The sequence below is a fragment of the Xiphophorus couchianus genome, chromosome 7 (assembly GCF_001444195.1).
Source record: "Xiphophorus couchianus chromosome 7, X_couchianus-1.0, whole genome shotgun sequence".
Lineage (NCBI taxonomy): Eukaryota > Metazoa > Chordata > Actinopteri > Cyprinodontiformes > Poeciliidae > Xiphophorus > Xiphophorus couchianus.
The window spans coordinates 3,457,314-3,479,387 of NC_040234.1; the positions used below are offsets into that span (position 1 = coordinate 3,457,314).

At 40.4% G+C, this 22,074-nt stretch overlaps 1 protein-coding gene across 8 annotated transcripts in view; it reads right to left on the bottom strand.

The window, feature by feature from the left end:
- Window positions 1-963: 963 nt before the first annotated feature.
- The window catches only part of dgkh (diacylglycerol kinase, eta), a 65,126-nt gene continuing 44,015 nt past the window's right edge, over window positions 964-22,074 (bottom strand). For 4 of the 8 annotated variants that reach the window (XM_028022071.1, XM_028022073.1, XM_028022076.1 and 1 more), the window contains 20 exons: window positions 21,917-22,025; window positions 20,693-20,914; window positions 20,417-20,508; window positions 19,479-19,578; window positions 19,045-19,369; window positions 18,322-18,453; window positions 16,192-16,326; window positions 15,974-16,091; window positions 15,107-15,217; window positions 14,334-14,430; window positions 13,844-13,951; window positions 12,379-12,492; window positions 12,168-12,302; window positions 9,605-9,765; window positions 9,415-9,520; window positions 8,453-8,545; window positions 8,191-8,310; window positions 5,927-6,032; window positions 4,457-4,587; window positions 964-2,626 (listed from right to left, as the gene is read on the bottom strand). In XM_028022071.1, coding sequence (XP_027877872.1) covers window positions 2,540-2,626; window positions 4,457-4,587; window positions 5,927-6,032; window positions 8,191-8,310; window positions 8,453-8,545; window positions 9,415-9,520; window positions 9,605-9,765; window positions 12,168-12,302; window positions 12,379-12,492; window positions 13,844-13,951; window positions 14,334-14,430; window positions 15,107-15,217; window positions 15,974-16,091; window positions 16,192-16,326; window positions 18,322-18,453; window positions 19,045-19,369; window positions 19,479-19,578; window positions 20,417-20,508; window positions 20,693-20,914; window positions 21,917-22,025 — 2,602 coding nt within the window. In that variant the 3' untranslated portion in view covers window positions 964-2,539. Of the gene's footprint in view, window positions 2,627-4,456; window positions 4,588-5,926; window positions 6,055-8,190; window positions 8,311-8,452; window positions 8,546-9,414; window positions 9,521-9,604; window positions 9,766-12,167; window positions 12,303-12,378; window positions 12,493-13,843; window positions 13,952-14,333; window positions 14,431-15,106; window positions 15,218-15,973; window positions 16,092-16,191; window positions 16,327-18,321; window positions 18,454-19,044; window positions 19,370-19,478; window positions 19,579-20,416; window positions 20,509-20,692; window positions 20,915-21,916; window positions 22,026-22,074 lie in introns of all 8 variants that reach the window. The other 4 variants (XM_028022074.1, XM_028022079.1, XM_028022072.1 and 1 more) reach the window with 3 other exon arrangements.

The window sequence follows — 22,074 nt, forward strand, 5'->3', positions numbered from 1 at the left end:
AATTGGGATAGCAAAAATAAATTCAATTAATGGAAACGCTACAATTTTGAAAAAGCTCAGGTTTTTCGAAAAGAAAAGCTTTTGAGCTAGGATGAGGTGGTTACTCTGCCGTATTGAAATTAGTGTATTTCATGAAATTGCAATGGAAACACTTGTCGCATCACATGAGTCATGTGATCAACAACCAGATATTACTACTGGCGGAAATGACAAAGAAGATGACAGGAAGTGGCAGGAGGATGATGGCGCAGAATGTTTTTTAATGACTCATGGCGTGAACAATCTTATTCACCTGGGATTCTAATTGTGTGTCTTATTTAGTGGAAACACGGCAACTGCAACTTGATTTCAGCGAAATACCAACAAAGTTTTGCGCACATTTGTAATGGAAACGCAGCTACTGCAAAGCTAAAATTAACCAACTATTATTCCCTAGCCTCAGTTATCAAACGTCAGTTTGTATTGGAAGAAATAAAACAAGCTTTATCGTCTGTCTTCCTCTGTTCTTTCATAATGTCTTATAGGCCTGAAATGAAGGGACTGATACATTTGAATGTGCAAATCTAATAAGGTGTCATAACCTGCAAAATATTGATTCGTTTTTGAAAAAAAAAGCCCAAAAAAAAGAAGTAAAAATAAGGATTATTTTGCAGCTGAACTTATACAACTGCTTGCATGTTAGGCTACTGACTGTCTGTGCACACAAATTCACAAATAAACATTATGATACGTGATAACACAACAGTCACGTCTGCCTAGTCAATCCATTCACAGACAGTCTTATTAGAGTATCATCTTGGAAGCACAAAGGAGCGAATCTACAAACAAATCAACCACTGGAAGAAGTCTGGACCATGTAAGAAACAGCTGTGGGGTCGAACTTTAAAAATTCTCCCAGACTAACAAAATATAGAAACAAAAAACCATAAACATAAATAAAAACACACGTTTTAGAAGTTCCCCCCCCCCACAGATAGAGATCATTTTGCAAAGTTTAAGAGAGAGAAACAAAACAAGAGATCCGATATTGCACCATCATCAGAATACAACAAAGTCAACATGTACAAGAGAGCAAAACAAAATCAGCAATGCACGACTGTTTAAGGTGTTTCACACTTTGTCCAAAAGGGGGAGCTCTTCACGAAAGCATGCCAAGTCAGCAAAACTACAAAATGCATAAGGCTACAACACTTACAAACATCGTTTGCATCCACTTGTTTACCGTATGTACAGTGCATAAGTATGTACAAACCTAGCATCACATCTAGAAATATACCCTGTAATGCCATCGACCTTAAATAAACTAACAGGAAAAAGTTTCTATCAACGTGGAAATAGAAGATCAACTGCTTCGTTACATATTCAAAACTGGTTACCTAATTGCTATCTTGCATTAGTTAAAACTGCCAAAAGATACAAAGTTGAGGTGATTTTTTGTTGTTGCTTTTATTGTATGTAATGATATGAGGATTTGCACTTGCATAAAGCAATATGTGAAAAGTGCCTTTTAGGTATTCCTAACAAAAAAAACAAAACAAAAAACTGAACAACCCTATAATATATTTGTCTGGCCCCTGACCAGCAGCGTCTCCTTGGAAACCGTTAATCCCAGTCTGAGCGGAAGTGAGACCCCTCGCGGTCCTCGAAACAAAATCATCAGGTTTTCCTCCAACATTCACTTTGGTTCTGTTTTCACATCCACGGACAACAACTCCACCAATTCCTACCTCGTCATTCATCTTTCTATGGTGGCTGCCGTACAGCACGTTTTACAACAAATAACCGAAAGTATGGCACTTGACAGAAATCTTTGACACGTCATAGTCATGCTAGTAAAAATAAATTAAATCGAGCGAGAGAGGGGAAAAAAGCACACCATCTTGGTTTCAGTAGTAACAAATGGCATCGTAATACTTAATAAAACATGTAAAACTTCTTCAAGTGTTATCTTGCACACCAAAAAATCAAGACACTAATCATGCAGTTAAAGATACTTAAAAGTTTAGCAAGCGTAGCATGCGACCGCGACCCGATGGCAGATGGAGATGTTTGTTTTTCTGCTTCGGCAGAATCCTGACGGTTGCTTTAATGCTCAAGAATCATCTGCAGTTCATGCTCAACTCCAACTAAAAGTGAACCCCGAACTCATGGAAGTCTTATTTATGCTACTAGTTCATCAGACAACTAGTTATTAATATGGATTCTTGCATACCTGATAGTGTGCTTGAGTGGTTATTAACTCTGAAATGGCTTTTTTTTGTTGTTGCTATGAATTTTCTTGACTTCCATTTTGAACTTTCCTCAGCTTTCTGGACTGTCATGTTGGCACCGCAGCACAAACACACACACGCAGGCACACTAGCACGTCCTGGTCCCGTCCGCACCGTCACAAAGGCGCTCATGGCGGAGCAGTTAAAGCCGGCTCGACTTGAATACTCGTCTCCTCTCTCTCTTTTGCTGTCTGCCTACGGTGCTCCCAAACTCCCACGATAGGGGGGAATGTGTGGCTTCCCCGTCTCTGGCAATTATTGCTTCCAGGTTAAAGGTCGACCATGGAGACCTTGGCCAGCTCCTTAGTTCCCTGGAGGATTCTCTTCATATGACCCACTTTCGATATCCCCAGATCCTGAGATCCAACAGAGAGACAAAACAGAAGAAGTCAAGCACTGTGACCAAACACAAGCCAGTATGAGGAGTTGTTAGGGATTTCTATGGTTCCTATTTCCTATTGTGTGTGTAAAGTTGCAAAACACTACCACTATAGAACAAAGGAAGACCTGCTCTGCAACAATGACTGCGTTTCCATGGACCGCAAAATTGAAAAATAGGAATTCCAAAAATTAGCTTAATGGAAACATGCCAATTAAAAAAAAAAAAACTTAAAATGTTTTTGCGAATGGATGTGGTGGTTTTTCATCTGCATCAAAATTTGTATTTTTCACAAAAGTGCAGTGGAAAAACTTTCTTGCATCACGTGAGTCACATGACCAACAGCCGGATGTTACCACTGGCGGAAAAGACAAAGACGGCAGGAAGTGGGAGGCATGTTTCTTAATGACTTACTGCGTGAACAAACTGATTTGTGTGTGATTTTGATCACGTTTCTTGTTTAATGAAAACACTGGAATTCTGAAATTGTGGAGTTTTTTACAATAGCGGAACATCGACAAAGTTTTGTGTACATTCATAAAGGAAACGCAGCTATTGACACATTTCATGAACTAGAAAGTACAACCTAGAATTGAGTGCTTTTCTTGATCCCCAGTCATTTTTTGATAGAACATTGCAAAGTTTCTAGACTCAAAATTGTCTAATCCAGGACATTTAAAGTAAATAATTCTGTAAATTTTTAACTCAACTTTTTTTAAATTTGGATATACACTGCATAAACACTCATAATATGTATCAGCATCAGATTAAAACAATAAAGATGAGAAACAATAAGCATCAGTTTATTATTTCTCAGACACATCCTAGACTGATGCAGGGATTTATTCACAAGCACATGTATTTTCATCTTTTAACAGTTGGATATGAAATAATCTCTTTCCCCCCATTTTTATCCAAACCTGAAAGCATTATTTTGTTTTTTGTATTTTGAAGGTTTTTCAAGCAGGACTGATCACACACCAGACTAAAGGCCCTTTTAGAAGACAGAAACTCAGTGCTTTATACACAAGATAATAATACAAAAACACTTTCGAGTGTGAATTATAATTTAGTTTGTACACTAAAGAATTTAAACAGAAGTAGAGCACAAACAAAAATCCTATAAGACATTTTTCATTCAGTGCAGTGACGCAATTACAATCAGTCATTTAACAGAGACACAATAAACCTGTAAATAAGAAAAAATATGAATTGGTCAAAAGTAAAAAACAGTCATCTGGCTGTCAGATATTTAACAGAAACGCCCTTACATTATTGGTGCATGCTAAATTTGATGTGTTGATACGTCTTTGTGTTTTAGGAGGAGCTCGAAGGCGGTGCTCGGTCCAACCAGTCGTTTTGCACAGCTGAATTGTTGCCATGAAGGATTTCTCAGGCATCCATGAAAGAGTCAAGGCAACACTCCAGGTATGTTGTTGATGAGCGAAAAACATTATAACATGATGTGAAGCTCAAAAAAGATGATTTTACTCCAAACTACCCCTTTAAACATAACAGGTCATCAGATTGTGGTCTTCAACAAGTCGCTCAAGCTGGGCTTGAATCCCCTCCCACCCCCCCAGTGTCTTCTGCTTCCCTCCTGGTCAGTAAACACGGCGTTAGTGGGTTAGCAGGTCTTATCACCGAGCAACACCAGACAGTGGAAGCCAAGCAGAGCGATGCAGCAGGGAGACATGGGACAGGCCACAGAGCCATAGAGAAGCAGCACACCGACAGGAGACAGGAAGAGCTGATTGTTGGACTCACTATGAGCTGTAAACACCAGTGTGTGTGTGTGTGTGATTACCTTTAGGTCCCTCCTCTCCAGGTGCAGCAGCTCTGAGCCTCGGATGTCGTGCCGTATGAAGGTGTCTCTGTACTCCCCGAGACTCAGCTGTTCCAGCCAGACGCCCACCTCCTCTGTGCCCCACCTCTCCACTACTCACACACACACACACACACACACACACACAAAGCAGAGCAGAGCGGGGCTCAGAGCGCCTCACAGGTACCACTTCACCTGAATCTCTGACTCATTTCACCCAGGATCTTTCTCACACACACACACACGTATGGAGATGGTGTCACAAACAAGCACACACACACACACACACACACACACACACACACACACACACACCCCCCACACACACACACACAGAAAAGCTCACAGATGGGCTCAAACTGGTAAATTACAGATGAGGAAGAGAGGAAGGATGGAGAGAAATGCAGTGGCGGCGGTTTGGCAGGGAAAGGATGAAGAGGCTGATAGGTGGTAAGAAGGATGCATTCTGTTTCAGGTGAGAGTTTGGGGTGAGTACAGGTGAAGGAGGAGGTCATGCTTCAACTAGGCCTGTCACAATAACAAATTGTCCCAGTAGTTATTGCGATAAACGATAATATTCTTGTCTTGAGACCATTTTCAATTAATGTAGTCATAATGCCATAATAATGCAAGTTCACCTGCTAACTAACATTTAACCCGTTAACTGGCGGTATCCTATCCATGGGACAAATCTAGTTTGTTTGAATACTCTGCCTTTTTCATCACCAGTTATGGGATTAATACTGAACTGGAAGACATTTTAAATATTCAAAATAAATAAAGAAAACAAAAGAAAAATAAAGGAACAAACAAAATGGACGCTCAAGTCTTTGCAAACTAAACAGATTTTTTTTTTTTTTTTAAAAAGGGACAAATTGAGACCAAAGTACCAGACTGAAGACTTTCAGTCATCTAGTGTTTGGTAGAAAGAGAGAGAGAAAAGAGAACAACGCTGAACCATGCAAATGTTTTTTAATTCATCATGAGATTAACTGATTTATTGATTATTGCAACAGGCTTAGCATCAACTGGGGTTGGGACACAGGAGACGGAGGAGGAGAGAGGAGGCAGAAGCCTGAGTGATCTGCAGGAAGTTCAGCCTGCGGTGACAGGAAGATCCAACCCCCCTCCCCCACCCAACCCATCTGGACAACTGATCCAGCCTGACGAGCTACAACCGGATCACCTCCGCTCTTCCACAAACCCGGACAGGAGCATGAATGAAGGGGTGGGGGTGCAGGTTGATGGTTCGGGATGTAACACCTCAACCACATGCCCTCACCAAGCATTTCCACCTCTACATGTCGACTTCATGCACGTCCTCATCTAAAGGAAGCAACGCGGCCTCCAAAACACCATGTTATGCTTCGGGGCTAATTGACCTTTGACCCTTCCTGAGCAGCTGTAGGTACATGTGTCTGCTCAGAGAGGTGACGGTACGAGCGCCCCTACCTGACTGAGGGCTCGTCTTCTTGGCGGCCTTCTCCTTCTTGAACTTGGGCACTATGCGGAACACGCTGCTGCGACTGTTCCTCTTGCCGTAACCCAGAGAGGGGTCCTGGTACATAAGCACAGTCAACCTATAGCCTTTCATTTAGCTACTCAACTCTCTTGTTCTCTGGAGCAATGCTACATTTTAGCAAGACTAGCAGCAAAATCATGGTAACACTTCGTGAATTAGATGTGGGAGCTGCACCGTGAAACATTGTCTTTACGGGGCTCGATGCAGCCTTTTCCCAATCAATGGCCGCAGCATACACTAGCTGTGCTTCCGTTACAAATGTGAGAGCAAAACATTGACGACATTACGCTAATGTCGAAAAAACAACATTTTGCAATTGCAGTGTTTCTGTTAAATAAGAAATGCAATCACAATCACACGTGATAAGTTGTTCAAAAACATGCTGCGCCGTCATCCTCCTGCCACTTCCTATCTTCTTCTTCTTCGTCTTTTTCTGCCAATAACATCTGGTTGTTGATCACATGACTTGTGTGATGTGAGAATTGCAGTTTTACGAAACATACTAATTTTGATATAGCTGAAAAGCCACCTCATCCTGGTGCAAAGCCTTTTTGAAATTGTCGTGTTTGTTTTCTTAAGTCCAATTGCCGCAATTATTTGGTCAATGGAAACGCAGCTAGTGACTATAAAAAGTATTCATGGCACTTTGATGTCTTATCTTTTTACTGTTTTTGGAAAATCAATCATGATCAACCAAATGTGGCCATTTTGACAACGAAGCTTTTTTAATTTGTTTTGTTACAGTAACATATCTTGTGATTTATGAAGGGAGTGGCTTGCACCAATCAGAAAGTCAAAGCTGAAACTTTACATTTTAAAAGCAAAATAACCTGCAAAGGTACATTATTTTCAGAGAAAAACTAAATGCTAGGGATGTCCAGCAGTTTTCCAGAATTCCAGTTTTTAATGCTGGACACAAATGTAAGCAATACTGGGGCTGAAACGATTAATCGATTGATGAATTGACTATTGAAATGATCAACTAATTTAATAATCGAATAATCATTAACTTGAGTACAGACACAAAAAGGCCAGTTGTCAGATGAATTCTTTGTTATAAATGGTTAAGTGTTCACTAAAGAAATGCTGTGATTGCATTTTAAGAAATAAAATGTTTATTTTCTTTCTTAAAAAGGAATTGGCTTATTTGTTTTGCACATTTTAAAATACATATTGTATAAAATAGGCGTAAGTGGTCGAAAGAAAAATTGGCAGAATATGTAATTTTTTTCATCGATTACGTGCCAGAATAATGAATAGAGCAATCAATTATTAAAATAACCGTTAGCTAAAATAAGCTCAACTATAAAGAGTTCACAGTCTTACTATTTGGTTCTGTTTTCATTAGAACCGAGTTGTAATGTGTCACTGTTGCCTCAAGGTGTCAGACTGACACTGACCAAGACTTAAGGACCAGACTCACACTAACTGGGTTAAGATGGATCCCTGAGATAGAAAGTTACAGAAACCTCAGCTGGATAAAAGGTTGACAAATATACAGTATTTATCACCTGTTAAAAACAATTTCTAACATGACTAAATCTTATGGTGAACAAATCTAGCTCAAGCTAAGATATAATGGAAAAAATGCTCTGAAGGTGTTAACAGGATTTACACAGTAAACCTTTTAAGGTTTAGTACTTTTTTTTTGGTACACTAAGTATTTCATGCTTAGTTTAGGCTACGCCACCTGCTGGCATGAATGCGTAACTGTAATTGCTCAGAGTGGCAAAGAGGCCAGTTCCATGTTTTTGGATGTTGATTCTGTTTTCCACTCAAACTAGTTTCAATAAAAGGCTCATTTTTAACAGTGAAAACATAAAAGCAAAAAATCTCTACAAAAAACAAAAACTAAAACATGTTTTTAATGGCTCTAGGATTAGTCTTTGCTGAATAATATTTTTTATTTCCTTTACAGATGTATATTTTCAGTTTTTAAGAGGACTTTGGCTGTTTTTGCAACATAAGAACAGTTTCTACCAATTTTATTTTGACATCTATAACTAAAGAGTGAAATAAACTTCAATTTCTGTTTAGATTTACATGTTGCGTACAGATTGTAATGGTTATTTTTTTTTTAGACGAGGGGTTCACCTACTTCCCTACCCTGTTTGTTAACATTGTCTTTTGTTTACGTCTGTGTACATGAGCAGACCTGTCTCAGCTATGAGAAGTGGGAGCAGAGGCTGCTTACCTCCTCATCGTTGGGCTGCAGTATGTGGTAGAGCCAGGGGATTTCTCCCAGTTTGCCCAGTTCCACATCCAGACTCTGCAAAGCACTGGACAGCTGTTCCTCCTCAGGCGGGTCTAGTTGCTGCCAGAAGCAGGAAAAGTCAACTCTTTTTTTCGTTTTTTTTAAAAAAGCAATACAACTTGGAATTTTGGTCAAACCAAAACATTATATATCTACAGTATATATACAGTATATATAGAAGACAATCAATTCCAGAACTAACCAGAGAGACTCGGCCCAACAGAAGAGACTCGGTCTCGTTGTGGAGCGCCTTGACGGTGCTCGCCACCTCGATGGCCGTGTTCCTCGTCAGACTCTGGAGAAGGAACACAACCGGTGGTGAGGCTCACGGCACACAATAAACGGTTCATTAAACATCCTGAACATGAGCAACAACACATGTTTCCTGTTACAAGTTAAATAATCTGCCAGTGGAAATAATACTTTTTTTTAATCAACCTTAAGGAATTATTGATTCAAAACAAGCTCCTATATTTTGCTGAAAAATGACTTGTAAGTTAGTTTTATCTTATTTTAAACGCAGAAAGATATTTGCACTGGAAACAAGACAAAAATACTGAGTAACATTTTGTGTCTTTGCAGTGTAGAAACATGAGAGTCAAAAAGAGGCGCAGTTTAGCTTTAAAGTTGCAGTATGTTATTTTATATATTTGTTATAACAGTGACAGTTTGTTATGAGACAGATAATTGATCTCCTTCACCTCCTCCCTGAGCTGCTACTGCCGTCTGAAGAAACACACCTCCGGGTCAAAATCAACCAATCAGAGCCAGGAGGCGGGTCTTACTGCTATCAATCAACCTTGTGAACGCGCTGTTAAATATGCTAACGGTGGAGAAACAGTTCAAAATTACAGGAAAACTGTTTATTCACCATCATTGGTGGTTATGCTAATTAAGGAGGAATGGGTGAGAGGGGGCACGACATGCAAATAGACATGATTGACAGCACTAAGACCCTCATTCAGGCTCTGATTGGTTGTTTCTAGTTAGCACTGGGAGAAGGCACAGGAGCTTGATTTAGTCACATTTATCTACTGTATGTCGTATTTCTTACAAATACGTAAAAAAAATTATTTTTAGTAAAAGTTACATAGTGCAGCTTTAAATATGCTGTTTTAAAACAGACTGTAGTAATGTGCTGTCCTGGTTGTGTTAGCTGCTTACCTCTGGGAACTTGGGGTGCATTTTGTTGATGGCGTGAGATGCGGCATTAACAGCATGAGCCAGCTCCTGCTCCAAAAGCCCGTTGGTTTTTGCAGCTTCGCATATCCTGCGGCCACATGGAGAGAGCACTTACAGGACTGGAGCCAGGGCTGTGGATTCAGACCTGACGTTCTGGATCAAGTGTTCCTACCTTGTGATGAGCTCTTCGGCCGCCCGGGCGCACATCTGCATCAGGGCGTTCTCCTCCTCTGTGGCCAGATCCACAGACTGCTGCGGGTAGAGGTGAGGCCGCAGGGGAGGCTTGTCGTACTTCAGTTTGTCCTCCCATGACTTCAGTGTGTTCTCAAATGCCTGCAGGAAACAGTTTGAAAAGATTCAGCATAAGTTAGAGCTGCAATAAAACCAATACTAGCATTAAGTACATTTTTGGTTTTTGATGATTTAAGATTTGGGAAATCTGGATTTTCTTTTTTCATCAAAGCACTCCTTGGGTTCCCATAGTTCAGAGTGATGTCAGCAAGACCAGTGTGGCCATCTTGCTTTACAAGGTTTTTTTTTTGTTTTTTTACTGTTTATATCTATTTGGACTTTGGATTCAGGTCATGACAAAATATAAGGGTCAGGCTAAGTTCATAACGTTACAGGAATGAAGCAGAGGTGGGGACTCGAGTCACATGACTTGGACTCGAGTCAGACTCGAGTCGTTAAAATCACGACTTGACACTTGACTTGAAAAAATTCTCAAAGACTCGGACTTGACTTTGACTTTCATGCCATTGACTTGGGACTTGACTCGACTTGAAGCTGTTTACTTGAAAAGACTTGATATTTTTATCTCAAAGTCTTAAAATTTAAAACACATTATTTATAAAGTGGCGTCATTAATTAATGTCACTCATTCCGTATCAATATGCGCAGACCGTCACTATGGTTTTCTTCTCTCCTTATGTATGTATGTGTACGTAGCTGCAGCACAACCAATCAAATTAACAGGATCTGGACGTTTAAAAAAACGCGGCAAAGCTACAGAGCTCAGGGAACGAAATACGAAATAACCGCTGGAATATGCTTCCGCGAGTAATTTCTTTTGGCTACGTAGGTTATGAACTTTCGACTAAAAAACGAACTGCAACTTGTAAAACATGCAAGAAGAGAATATCGGATGGAGATGCCACGACGTCCAACTTTGTCCGGCATTTGAAGCTTCACAAAGATCGGTAGGTGGCACTTTTCTTTTGCTGTAAGATAGCTGACTTTAGCTAACTTCGTGTTAGCATGTGTACTCCGGGTTAAATTGGTGATTATTTACCATAAATCCGGTCCTTCAAATGCCTCCACAAATAATGTGCACCGTGTTAGCTCAGGAAGCCGGTGGATAGTGAGCGGGGCTCCGGAACAGAAAGCAGATTCTGGACCTGAACACAGGGAACAGAGTCTCTCTGTCCCATCATGATGATGAACCGGGTCTAGTATCATCTAAGGATGGTTGGTGTATTTGAAGACATCTACGTTGGGAAATTATATTGACAATATATTGTTTTGACAGGTCAGAGAAAAGAGGAAAAAACTGCTGTTATGGTTCTTTGTATTGTGCTGTGGAAATGTCAGCATTTTCCTCTTTTTTTATTGAATATCAAGTTTAACAGAACTGGGCAATAAAGTGGTCCAATTTAAAAATGTTTTTTATACTTTGTGTTCAGCTACACATGTTCTATCATTTGAGATAAATACATATTTTAAAACGAACAAATGGTCTATTATTTAAATTTTATGTATAATTGCAAATAAAAAAAATAAATAAAATAAAAACGACTCGAAATGACTTGAAATTAAAAGTTCCTGACTTGAGACTTGACTCGGACCTGAGGACAAAGACTTGAGACTTACTTGAGACTTGCAACACAGTGACTTGGTCACACCTCTGGAATGAAGTCATGACAATAAAATTGAAATAATACAAGAATAAACTCTTAATAGGTCTCTAATAGGTCATTTAAGTAGTAATACTATGAGAACTCCAACACAAAAAATAACATTAAATTTAAAAAAAGATTTTGCTCCTACTTTTTATATGTTCTGGTAAAATTGCATATTTATTGTGCTAAGATTATGACTATATTCTCATAATTACTCTGTCATACAGAATGGATTATTGAAGCACTGCAAATACCTAAACTTTTACCAAGTATTTTTGTAGTTTCTAGTGTAGATATCTTAGTATGCTTGAAATAAGATAAAACTAATTCATTAGTAATTTTTCAGCAAGAAATAGGAGATTGTTTTAAGTCAATAATTCTTTAATGTTGATGAAAAGTACTAGTTCCACTGGCAGATTATTTCACTTACATAATAACATGAAAAAAATGTGCCAGTGGAACAAGTACTATTCATCAATATCAAGGAATTATTCAGTTAAAACAAGCTCCTATATCTTGCTGAAAAGTTATTTGTGCGTTAGTTTTGTCTTATTTCAAGTGTGATAAGATATTTGGCCTAGAAACTAGACAAAAAATACTTAGTAAAATTCAGTGTTTTGCAGTATAAAAATCCACTTTTTAAACGTATTTTCTGACACTTTTAATTTCTTGTTGAGAAAATAAATGACAAAAAAAAAAAAAAGATTAAAATCGAAAATTGAATCAGGTATGAAAACAAACCAGGAGATTTTATTTTTAAGCCATGTCATCCTGCCCATATCTCTTCCACATCTCCTGTCTCCATCGCCTGCACATCACCCAGCATCTCTCCCTCACCCGGTCTCTGGTGAGCATCTGCGCTCTGTTCTTGTGCTGGATCTTGATAACTCCGGGCGGCTGGATCCAGGCCTCGCCGTCCACCTGGATGGGAACGCCCTCGTCTCCCAGGATGGTGATCTTCACCGTTCGACACTGATTCAGACAGAGATGCGGGTTAAATGGGAGGACGCTCACTGTCGTTCTCGCTGTTGTCCGTGTTGCTGCTCACCTGGGCTATGCGATGATGTTGCAGCTTGATGACTCTGGACACGGCCATCTGCATGCTCCCGAACACGGCCACCACCTCCAGGATCTTATCATCAAACGACGGAGCGCAGAAGATCTGCACAGCATCACAGTACAATGTGAGAGATGTGTCTGCAAGCCTCTGCTGCATTTGAAGATGTTTCTCAGCAAAAATACTAAATCAATCTGCAGAGATGAAGTACTTTGGTTTTTCAAGATGGCTGCAACTGCAGGTGTGCATTTTTATTCAGGCACCTTAGATGGATCATTAATGTACTTTACATAAGTAAAGTACATAAAGTACCTACTGTTGGTAGGTAAATCAGTTTACTTACAAAGTGTTATACTGATAGGTCATAACTGGAAGTTTTTAAATAACATCCTTGGAAACACAAAAACTAAAAACCATCCTGGGTTTACTAAATGACCGTAAAACTTAAATTTACCAAAGCAGTTCTTCTCTGCTTGACTCCTGGAGTTAATTTTCTGACGTTGGCAGCTAGCTGTGCTGCAATGCTAATGCTAGCCTATTTGTTGCCAGAAACAATATATTGTGATTGACTAACATGAACAGGCAGAAATACATAAAGGTAAAACCAAGACCATTAAAATCTGAAAATGAAATATGATACAGCATTTAAAAAAATAAAAAATCCATTAGAAAACTGAAAAGTTGAAAAATATCAGTGAAATTCAAAATTTAGAAATACCAACTAAAATAAATGCCAACCCTTTTAAATGCACTTCAAAAGTAACACAATAAATTTACTGGGATTGGAATATAAATAAAAACATTTTCATATAAAAAAAAGAATGATCATCAAACAGACAAAACATTGGAATAGTCTTAAAATTTAAATCCGAGTCATGTGAAGTCAATCACATATTATAAAATGTTTGTTTTTAAATGTAATTCTCAATTATCCTCAAATCTAAATCGTCCATGTTTTGTATTTGACGATGTTGTCCTGCACATTTTCAGCTAGGGAACGTTCACATAATTTGAAAAAATAAAATAAGGAAAAATAACAAACTGCATCAATGCAGGTTCATCTTTTGCATACACATTATGATTTACTCTCAAAATGTATTTTTGGATTGAGAAGTAATTCAAAGTTTCATTTTGAAAGTTTTTTTAAAAATTATTATTATTTATTTCAATTTTGAAACATGTTCTTTTCTTGGATTAATTTTTCTCCTTATACGTCAGCACCACATTTACATAACAGCACAGAGTGTGTGAGTGTGTCTCCCTCGGGGATGTTTGCAAAAGCTGACACTTTAATCCTTGGGCAGCCATTGTTCTTTGAGCATTTAACAAACAAGCCCACGTAGCAGTCCGGCCTGCAGGACGTCAGGGTCATGTCAAACCAGCGTCCGTCCGCGCCGGCATTCATTAGCTGGCAAAGGAGGAAAAACAGAGTGGTTTTTACTGTGAATGTACTCACATCATCCTCCTTGGTGCCGCCCCAGAAGTTGGTTCCGCCTGCGTAGCTGGGGATGTTCAACACGGCGATTCCCTGCAGGCTGGGCAGGGGGATGTACTGACCGTCACACTGGAAGACACCAGGGCAAAAAGTAAAGCTTGGCTTCAGGTCGCTTCAGCAGCGTCGCTCCATGAACTCTCCGTATGAATTTACAGCCGAATTAGTGGGGTACTGCAGGAGACTTGCCCAAGTGATACTCAAATGTTGCAGGAATTACATCAAAATAAAATGACTTAATCTTATTGTGTGGCGTGCAGATGCTTCGTTTGCACTGATAAAGCCACCATGTACGGTACGCTGAACACTTGGAGTGAGTCCAAGCGACGGCAGCCTGATCTGCAACACGCCAAGACACGCGGCAAGCAGATGATAGCTAATGCTAGGGTTCAACGTCCATCAAACACTTTCAGTAATCATTTTGAAGCCTATTACAACACCATCGGGTCCTCACCTCCAGCTGCACTTTTTGCTCCAGGTTCTTGTAGGTTCTTTGCAGCAGCTCTTTGGTGCCCAGAACACCATACCACATCATGTTCTTCGTACGACTCCTGGATTGGGAAGGTGTAGATGGTGCATTAGTTGCTTTATTGATAAGGCCAAGGAAAAACATTTATATTTAATTTATTAGTCTGTCAGGAAAAGGAAGCGCAGAAATTACAGACCACAGGGCTAGCTAAAAAACGAAATTACAAATGACAGAAAATATTTTTAAAAAGTGGCTTTTATTACGAGAACCTAGTCATAATATTAGCAGAAGAAAGATTAAATTTTAGCAGAAGAACGAGAAAAAAGTGTGGATACTCTTTTTGTATATGTTGTTTTTCATATTGGAATTTTTCACTGTCCAAATATTACAACTTTGTTCCGGTAATATTAAGATTCTATTCTCGTACTATTTTGATTTCATTGTCATATAACTTTATTATCTCACTGTCACTGTATTCTTGTAACTTCATGAAAATAAAAATAAACATTTGTGGCCTCACTCTTATATTTTGTCATAGAATTGAGCTGAGTTCAAAGTCCAAATAAACAGAAGCTGTAAAAAAAAAACACTTGTAAAACAAGATGGCAGCCTTGGGCATGCTGACATCACTCTCAGCTATCAAACGTCAAACAGGGCATTGTTTGAAAAAAATCCCGATTTTCCATGAATAAAATCTTCAAAGCCCAAAACTTTGATTAATCGATAAAATCGATGTATCGCCCAGCCTGGGGTCTCACCTGCATTTCTCTGGATGCTCCTCTCTCTTGTTGTTGAACTCCAGAGAGATCTTGGCGTCCAGGCCAATGCCAAAGTAGTTGTTCATGACACACTTCTCCATGTAGCCCTCTCTGCCGCAAACGGAGACAAAAAAAACAAACATCTGTAAGCAAGACGGACACTAGCTACATTTCCTTTAGCCATAAAATTAAACAAGTTATGAAAATCAATTTGCTTAATGGAAACAGCAATTTTGGGGAAAACTGATGTTTTCGGTAAAAGGTTTTTTTGCTCTAGCATGAGATGGTTTTTCAGTTATATCGAAATAGATGTATTTCACAAAACACTTTTTTCACATCACAAGGGTCATGTGATGAACAGATGGATGTTGCTACTGGCAGAAACAACGAAGGAGATGACAGGAAGTGGTAAGAAGATGATGATTTGTTGCTTCTGGCTCAATTAGAGCTCTCACAGCATCACAGCTCATAAAAGGTTTTGTCATTCTAACATATTGAATCCATAGTTCTTCTGTAAAATGGCCGACAACAACTTCCTAAAGCGCCACTCCCAAGTACGTGGGGCTTGTAACGCAGAATAAAACGCAGATTTGCTGATAGATGATGGACGCTAGCACCATGGATAAATAATGATTATATCGAATCATTTCTCTGTCACAATGTTTAATGTCTTATCACGTGAACAAGCTTATCCACGTGTGATTTAAATTGTATTTCTTATTTAATGAAAACCCGCAATTTTGGACATTAGCGGAATATAGACAAAGATTTGCGCACATTTGTCATGGAAACGCGACTTCAGAGAGCAACCAGAGAGAACACAGACGTATGAACGACAAAGAGAAGTGAAGGTAGTGCAGCTCTCACAGCGAGTCGAGGTCGGGGTCGATGAAGGGCGTCGCGCCGAACGGGTCGATGTTAGCCAGCAGCATCTTGCTAATGATGGAGCTTCCGGCGATGGAGGCGGCCAGCCCGGCTCGCAGCCCTGCACACAAACACAAAGCATCCGTCAGGAAACAGCACCGGGTTGTGGCTTCTGACGGAGTGGGGACTTTTTGGTGCAACGGGTTGAGATGTGTGTTTACCAGGGCAGATGATTCGTGTGTTGAGCACGGGGAGGTTCTCCTTGCTGGTGGTGAAAGGTGTGATGGTGAAGGGGCCGTAAGACTGGGTGCTGCGGCTCACTCTGCTCTCTGTCGGGGAATAGGGACTCCTAGCAGCTGAACACACACAGAAGCACACAGGAAACGCTTCAGTCTTTTCTCGACAGAACTGAATGGTTCCTAGGGTTCAAAACGACACGCCATGTAAAATATAACCTTTTTCATCTAATACTGAAAACGTAACTCCGCCAGGGGCTGTGATAGCAGTTAATTCAGCAGCCGTCAGCAAGCAGGAGACAACCGAATAAACAAACCCTCCAAATACATGCTAATTCGTACAAAACTAAACAACTAACCATAATGTCTACTTTTACTAAGATGAGAACGATTAGTCTAAAAATAGATTATACATTTCAGCTGACAGTGACCTACTTCATAGCAGATACTTCTAGGACAAGATCAATTTACACCTCTATGACTGTTCTCACTGTGACTGTGTGAGCATCTGCTTTGCTCCTAAAAGCTTATCGCTAAACTGAACCGATCCTTCTCTCTCATGTCTTTGATGGCAGAAATAGGACGTCTGTGGACTGAAGAACATGCTCCACAAATAAGCAACTTATAAGATTTCAACTGTGATGTATCACAAAGAAATGTAAACTGAAGCTGGTTTTGGTGGCGTTTTTTCTCTGAAGGTTAGTGTTGTTTTCTTCAGCTCGAACTGGATGTTTTCTAACCCAGCAAAAATGAGTTCAGCTTGATCGTTTTTATAAAACTGCTTACATCGAGCACAATTTGTTACTTTGTGAAATATTTTTGACTAGGCGTGCACTGATAAATAGCACCCAATTTTTCTTCATCCTACTTGACTAACTTAGAGACTTTTGAGTCAAAAAAAGTGATGGGTCATAAATCTGCAATCGGTGCACCGCCATTGTTAACTCTAAATACTCCTTTTCTTTATTTTTAATTTCTTGTCATGATAAGAATTTTGATTTATAGTTGTCATGATAAATTTCTGCTAATTTTTAAAAAAAGCTACCTAACATTTTACATTTACAGTTTTCTCATGTTTTTTTTCCCATGAGAACATCAATAAATACCAGTAAATTTGAAAAGATGATTACCTGAAGTGTCTATGCAATAATCACACTTCTTTACGCATGCGGTGCCTGTTTAAGCCCGTTTCAAATAGGAATGTTTATTTAAGACTGGCATTTATGTTTGTGATGCTTTTATGTTTGTGTGCCATGCATTTAACCTAAAAAATAAATAATAAATTAGATTTTTATCATAATTTTAATTGTTATTGCAGTAGTACTATAGAATATTATGCTAAAATTCAAAGCCCATATCACACACCCATAGACGATAGGTAAGAAATAAGATATAAATGCAGAAAGGGATCATTTATCTAACTTAAACACCTAAAACCAACTTCTTGTTTTCAGATTCCTGTGCTTCCAAGTCAGAAAAGTTAACATGCAGTGAAAGGAAAGGTGGCAACACAAAGCTGAGCATTTGAGTGCTACAGTATGTCGACTAACTGTAATAAAAAGTGAGGAAGAAAGGAAGCAGAACTCGGATAAACAGGAAGGCGTTCTGCCCAGCAGAGGTTGAAACGTCCTGTGGTCGGTCCAGGGGGGTGTGTCTCCATGGTAACCTGTCTGGACTTGGGGGACAGCTTCAAACAGCAGCTCTACCCTGCCGTCAGGTACGCTCATTTATCACCGGAGAACTTCTCCGTGTCAACAGGCTGTTGTGGAAAACTGCAGATGTGAAGATGAACAGCTCAGCCTGAAGCAGGAGGTGGAATACCACAGGAGGGAAGCTCCTCTGCGCTCACTTTTAGCACTAATCCCTGAGTTTATTTATGACAGGAAACATGATTTGCGTCAGCAAGAACATTTTTCCATGAGGCCTCTGATCCCTAAGCTGCGATGAGTGGAATAAGCACAAGGTGGCGACATTTAAATTCCCTTTCAGCAACAAGTGAAGTTTTTTTTTTTTTTCTGGAAATCTACGCAGAATTGGTCAGTGAAAGGTTTGCAAGCGGAGTGAAACCTGGACGTCTGGCAGGTCAGAGACCGGAGTGAAGGAGTAAACACTCACACGACACCGCCTCCAGTTCCTTGGTGTCCTCGTCCTTCTCGCTGTCCCTGTTCTCGTCCTCACTGTCCTTCCTGAACTCCAGCGGCGACGGGAGCTCCGTGTCGTCCGTGTGGGCGTTCTGCTCGTCCACCACTGCAGAGAGAAAGTATTCGCACCTCTTTTACTGGCTGGGGGGGGAAAAAAGGAAGAAGTCTCGTTTGCGGTTTATCATGAGGCAAGGACAGTCCTGGCATCGATTTGATTAATTGATTATCGATTGTTCACATTTTGGGTTTTTGAATATTTAATTAAATTGATTGAATGTGGATTTTATTCACCAACACACGCTTTTAGAGTGAACAATGAAAACCGAAGTGTTTTTTATTTTCATTTTATTTCTTGTTCTTGTTTGTCGCTTTATTTAGCATATTTAAAATGTTGTCCAGGTCTAGAGTGAACAAAATTACAAGTTTATTGGTCCTTGAGAGAGCGGACTCGCATTAACGTCCCACTATCAGTTTATTACTTGGAAATGATCTCAGAAACAACAACATCATCGTTTATCTCAATATCAGCTCGGACAATTTATCATCCGACAAAACTGTTGATGGTGACAGGGCAAGCTGCGAGTGCTCGTGTTTTCTTATAAGCCTCCAATAATAAAACAATACTTCAAACACGCAGAATCCTTAATCATCAGGCGAGCTGAACATGGTTCCTTCAGGAGTCAAAAAGTAAGTGCACCTCTCACAGCCTGGTCTATGATCTGCCGGACGGCTTTCTTCAGACTGTTGGCCCTGAGCATCAGCTGCTCCCGGCTTTTAAACAGCTGCTGAGGGGGACCGCTGCCCCCCCGCCCCTTCTCCGTCTCCTCCTCTTCCAGTTTCCCCTTGAGCTCCGTCAGGCTCTCCTCACTGGCTTCCTCCTCCTCCTCCTCTTCCTCCTCCTCCTCCTCCTCTTGTTCTTCTTCCACGATCGGAGGGGTGCAGTGGGGGAGCTGCGGCAGGGACTGGCATTCCGCGTTCAGCGTCTGCAGGAGGGAGTCCAGCTTCTCGTTCAGGATGGCACACTGATGGGAGGGGGGAGGCAGGCAGTTAGAGAGGCAGTAAGAAAAAAAAGACTAGTTAAAGAAAATAAAAAAGGAAAATGGTGATTCTTTTTTTTTTTTTTTGACTTACTTTGAGAGACATCGAGTCGCACTCCTCAACATTCTCTGTGCTTTTTTCATATGCTTTCCCCACTTTGGCAATAAAATCCTTCACAGTTTCGCACAGAATCCTGAGGAACACAAATAAAAATGTATCTTCATTCCTTTGCTGTTTTCAGATACAGAAGCTGCAATAACGCCAGAGATGTCCCAATCAGAATCGAATCTACTGTATTTGGTCTAATACATTGCAAAACCACAAAGTCTTACCAAGTATTTTCAGTCAGATTTCAAAGTTCCAATTGTCTCAATGGGCTTAAATAAGCCTGTGTTGGATTTTTCTTCACTGCAAATCTTACCAAGTGTCTTAGTATACTTGAAATAAGACAAACTTACAAGTAACGTTTCAGAATGATATAGGAGATGGATTTAAAACATCCATCCATCCATTTTCTAACACCCTTGTCCCTAGTGAGGTCCTGAGGGGTGCTGGTGTCTATCTCCAGTTAACGTTCCGGGCCAGAGGCAGGGTTCACCCTGGACAGGTTTCCAGTCTGTCGCAGTGATTTAAAACAATAATTCTTTAATACTGAAAAAGTACCAGTTCAACTGGCAGATTATTCTTCAGAGGAATAATCTGTCAGTGAACCTACTACTTATTCGCCAGTATTAAGGAATTATATTCTTAAATCAAGCTCCTATATCTTGCTTAAAAGTTACTTGAAAGTACGTTTTGTCTCATTTCAAGTGTACTAGGACATTTGCACTAAAAGCTAGACAGAAATACTTGATAAAATTTACTGTTTTTCCAGTGATAAAATAAACTTGTGCTCCCCATAACTTGCTTTCCAGACCTGGTTTTACTGATGCTGCAGCAGCTCTTAAATTGTATTTTCTGTTGACATTTAGTCCAATTAAAAGCTCCTGTGAGCTGGTTCACAGACTGAGTTCTTACAGTGGAAAACTTACTTGGCAGAAGAGATGACCACAGAGTGTTGATCTGAGCTGAGGATCTTTGTGAGGTGAGTGGTCACTGAGTGTTCATACGCTGAAATGTGAAACTGCATAAAGAAAGAAACGGATGAATGGTGTCAGTTTGTTGCGGAGGGATCATCCTTATTATTCTTCTTCTTCCTGTTCTGAACCTCAGCTGAAGTGAAGCAGGATTAAAAAAAAGAAAAAAAGTCAGGCGCTCTCCAGTCTGTCTGAAGGGCCTGCTGTGTGCGTGTCGGCCGTTCCGTCTACCTGGCAGTCGTCGGCTCCCTCCGGCGTGGTGGGGCAGCTGTGTTTCGGTGGAATCTTAATCTCGTAGGTCATGATGCTCCAGCGGTCCAACATCTTGGTGCTGGCCCGCTCCAGCTTCTCCAGGATCTGGGGCAGCTGGGTGTCGTCGTCACACGAAGGGCCCCAGCCCAGCACTCGGGCCAGATCGTTGCCGGTGCCGAGGGGCAACACCCCCAGCTGGCACTGAAAGGCAGCAGGCACAGGGGTTTACTGGGCAGCGCGGTGACATTGCTGGGGTGCGTTTGGTCATGCATGCTCCGGTTACATGACTGTGCTTTATGGAAGTTGGCCAGCAGGAAAGACAAGCCATCTGCTGGGAGTCCACAGAATGAGGTTCCCAAAAATCCAACATGGTTACAGGTCAGAGGAAGGAAACAGAGCGAGGTTGCTTTGCTCCATTCAGCCTTCCTGTTTTCTACTTAAAGCTGCAATATGTAACTTTTGAAATAAATCTTGTATTTTGCATATTTGTTAAGACTGTCATCATGACGTGACATTATGTTATGAGACAGATGAATCTGTGTGTAATCAATCTCCTCCACCTCCTTCCAGTGCTACTGTATTGATCTACAGAAATTCCAAACTCCCGGTCAAAAACAACCAATCAGAGCCAGAAGGTGGTTCTTAGCACTTTCAATCACCCTAGTGTACACTGCTCACACCCTCCTCCTTTGCTCTCTGCTGCTACAGCTGGTGCACCACTATGTAGCCTGCAATAAATGTTAATGCTAGTTAGCATAGCCACCAATGGCAGCGGAGAAATGGTGCCTCAATTAGCACATTGAACAGCACATACAGGAGGATGATTAACAGCTCTAAGTCCCGCCTTCAGGCTCTGGTTGGTTGTTTTTGATGGGTGTCTCAGGAAGGGGGTGGAGAAGCTCGATTTGTTTCTAATTCTTATGCCGTCACAACAGCATAGTGACAATATTAACAAATATATAAAAAACATTTTATAGAAGTCACTTTCTGCAGTTTTAAAGCACACAACACTTTCCAAATGTCTGCTTTTGAAAAGTAAAACAACATATTTTCATTAAACTTCACTTTTGTGTGCGATTGAAGACATAAAAACCTTGATTGGATATATTGAAATATGTGATTATAATATGAGAAACTTCGAGGGTGTTAAGACAAGACTTAAGTTCAAACACATCAGCCACACATTCCTGTCCTGTGGATTACCTGCTTGTGGAGGTTGAGTTTGTCTATCTCTGACAGGACCCATCCCACGCTGCCGTCCCCGCCACACACCAGGATCCGAAAGTTGTCAAACTTCTGGAACAGACGCAGGCTGACAGAGAAACAAAACCAGTTCAGGTCAATTCAACTTTATTTGCATA